The 3,502-nt window shown below is 41.0% G+C and overlaps 1 protein-coding gene across 1 annotated transcript in view; it reads right to left on the bottom strand.

Moving 5' to 3' along the window:
• The window catches only part of LOC104276380 (AT-rich interactive domain-containing protein 1B-like), a 75,433-nt gene extending 74,024 nt beyond the window's left edge, over nt 1-1,409 (bottom strand). Inside the window, exon 1 of the mRNA XM_009872672.1 lies at nt 1,332-1,409. Coding sequence (XP_009870974.1) covers nt 1,332-1,409 — 78 coding nt within the window. The remainder of the gene's footprint in view (nt 1-1,331) is intronic.
• Nucleotides 1,410-3,502: the final 2,093 nt, after the last annotated feature.

Raw genomic sequence — 3,502 nt, 5'->3', positions numbered from 1 at the left:
GCAGATGAACTAGAGATTCCTTCTTACAGGGTCTCAGGTGACAATTTGAACTTCCTCCTATAGACTAGAATACCATCTATGTTTATTTTTGTGTTTTAATGTTAATTCTGTGTATCGCCTGTCATATTCACCTTCCAAAACAGAAATCCTTGTTCAAAGCAAGTCTTGAGTCTCCTTCACAAGATTCTCATGAAGATCAGCAGCACTGCTGATTGCCACCATCTTCTGTTTCAGGGTATTATTTCCAAGTCTCGAGTCCAATAATAACATTTACTCAAATTCAATTTTAATTAATTCCAAGTGTAACATTTTCTGTTCCACATCCAATACTTAAGTATAATTATAAACAATGCAGATAGCTACACAGCTAAAACAGTCTGACACTTCCCATTATTAAGGCTACTTTCAGGTGCATATAAACTTCGCCAAACTTCAAGCATTTAGGCTGAAATTTTCCAGGCCATATGTATGCCTGAGGCTGAAATTCTCTGGAAAATTCAGCAGAAACAGTTCAGCTATGTCTTAGAATGAGGTCACAGAAAAATACATCGTTTATATTCTTATATAAAACACTTAAAAATACCTCTTGAATGCCATGCTTTGGAGCAGAAAATTTTAATTTGCCAGGGTGACACTGGACATTGGGGAAAGGCGAGGTGTGCACCCCTGTCAGACCACAAGGAGCATGGAGGGAAGATGCAGCAGAGCACAAACTGAGCAGAAAGACTTCATCAGAGGAGTTACAAGGTGTACAGAAGCAGTATCCAATTTGCCAGACAAAGAAAGAGGGACAATGGTGTAAAAACAGCAGCAGAGACTGAAGTAAGACAGAAGGGTTGAAGTGGAGGAAACAAGGTCAGGAGGTGACACAGATAGAGGCCGAAGAGTCTCTGTCCCCTGGACTAGTGACCTCTAAGCAGTGCAGGCTTTTTGTGCATGCGTGTTAGAGGAGTGAGCCTCACTGCTGCACCACCCTTCCTTCCCTTCTCCTCACCTCCCCGTCCTCTCCAGGTGAGTTGCTGCTTTTTCCCCTCAGGTGACATCCTTCCACTTCAGAAAGGTGGAGGGATAAAAAGTCTGAAATTTTGCTGTAACTTCAGTCACCATTGGCCACAGGTGACCCACACAACACTGAAATCAATGAGTCTGTGGTCACCAAGCATGGGTAACAAAGGACCTGGGCATCTTCAGAATGTCTTGTGGACACTGCAAGTCAGGTATCCGCATCAAGGACTGGAGATACTGACTATGAGAGGGCCAGACTGAGAGAGTGGTAAACATCCCTAGGCAAATTGCAGGGACAACCCAGAGAGACCTACAGAGAGACCTACCCTGGCTGCCAGGGCTGCCTGTTGCCTGTTCCCTCCACGGCTTTTTGCAAAGAATGAACTGTAGAGTCCTCTCATCATCTTTAGGGTTGGAGAAGACAGACCCAGTGAAGAAGGACATCTCATTCCATGCATTGGCTGGTCCTTAAAGAGGGTACCAACTCACCACTGCTATTCCTGACTCGCTTCAGATGAGACCCCAACTACGTGTGCAGTGCAGCTAAAGGTGAAGACATCTAGCAGTGAACCAGTGGCTGTCAACATATTTCTGCACAACAAAAACTAACCAAACAGCCAGCTCTTCCCCAGGTTTAAGAAATGTTACCACTGTGCAAGTTTGGAGCTGAGGGAATTAAGTTTGCCCTTACAACACAAAACGTGTCTCCTTCAGAGACACAACTCTAGCAGTCTTTAAATCCAGGGTCACACTTTTGTCCTCACAGGCATCCAGGGATCAGTGGGCAGCAGCACAGGGAAGGAGCAGCTGGGTACTGTAGGGCCAAGCGCCTCCTTTATCACAGGGGTAGCGAACAAAACAGAAGATGGTCTTACTAAGGCAGAACTGGGGTCTACCCCTGCATCTGCCACAGTTTTTCACCACAGCAAAGAAAACAAAAACAAAACAAAAAAACAACAACAAAACCAATTGAATGCATTCCTCATTTCCTGACTTGAAATTATGGGATTTAAAATTGCCCCAAATGCTGCATATCTAAAACTGCAATTACTTTTGAATTTGATGAGAGGTGTTTTCACAGTCTCTATGTTTCAAAAAATTCAACCCAGAGCCACAATAAACAGGCCACTCAAACTTCCTACAGCAATGCCTCAGTTTCCCAACTGTAAAAATGAAAAAAAAAATGAAAAAAAAGTCATTACCTCTTCACCAGAGAAGCGATTTTAGAATTTAATACGACCATGATCAATACCATCAAAAACTCTGACAAAAGAGCAAATCTTGTCTCCAGAACAACGTACAGTGAGAAAGACCTGAAGCCATACACTTAAAGTAGAAACAGCTGCTCATCAAGTACTGTGTGTCCTGTACAGTGGAGGTAAAAATTTAATTATAACTTTTTCCAACTTTAACACATGCAGTTTTCAGCCTCGGCACTCTTTGAAACTTCAAGTTTCATTTTTAGAGCAGGAGTTTCTTTCGTCCACGACATTTTGAAAAGTTATTTTGAAGGAGTTGTTAGTTGAGAAACACATACTATCACCTTATCTGAAGGCTCCTTTAACATTTATGAAGTTCAAGTATTTTCTTTATAATCAGTTTCAATGGTTTTCAAAGACAGGTTTTGGGTGACAGGCTTATTATGGCAAGTATCAACCTCTTCACGTTGCAGGGATCAATAGCCAAATCCTCCACACCTGCTAGCATCTACCAAAAAAACCCCCAGCACTGCTGTAGTTGCATTATATTCTTCTTAAACACAGTGGACATATATGACCATCAATGGATGATGCGTATATTTTCACATCTTCCATGCCTTAATTTTATTAAATGCTGTAGTATGGCAAAGTTTTGATTACTTTTTAAATTTTATTTTAGTGTCATTGCAGTCATCAATATCTATTTGTTTCCTTTCCTTTACAGAAGGATCCAATTTTGCTGTAGTGCTCTTTTACCCCCAATATATACATTACCTTTTTACCAATTTAGCTAGCGTTTGTTCGTGCTATTTTTTACTGCCATATTCTGCCAGGCAAGCCTGAATGGATTCTGCCTTTTGCTTCTGATTCCACACCTCCTCTTCAACTTGCTGCATCTCATTTAAACTTTGCATAGATCTGCAGTTCCTCAAAATATCTCAGTCTTGTTCTTTGCTTCAGTCCACAGTAATATTATAATTTATAACCCCTTTATTATAGTGCCTATCTTGTATTAGTATCAGATTCATTTGCACATGTACTATCAGGCTTTGTAAGAACAGAGCATTTCATAAGAGTCCTTGCCTATTATTTGCCTTGTGAGCGCATTAAAACACCCAACAGAAGGTTTGCTAATGATTTCAACAGGGCCAAAGTTTCGTTCCCTGTCTTTAGATTGACAGTCCAACCATTAAGGTAGGACCCAGAAAAGCCTACACTGCCTACAAATAGTAACTGACACCCTTTTTCTCTTATCTGCTCCTTTTTTCAATGTTCCACGTAAAAGAATATATAAACTT

Source organism: Apaloderma vittatum, unplaced genomic scaffold (assembly GCF_000703405.1).
Source record: "Apaloderma vittatum isolate BGI_N311 unplaced genomic scaffold, ASM70340v1 scaffold20437, whole genome shotgun sequence".
NCBI classification, from domain to species: domain Eukaryota; kingdom Metazoa; phylum Chordata; class Aves; order Trogoniformes; family Trogonidae; genus Apaloderma; species Apaloderma vittatum.
The sequence above is the reverse complement of the archived record's forward strand: the minus strand, read 5'-3'. Positions and strand labels throughout refer to the sequence as shown.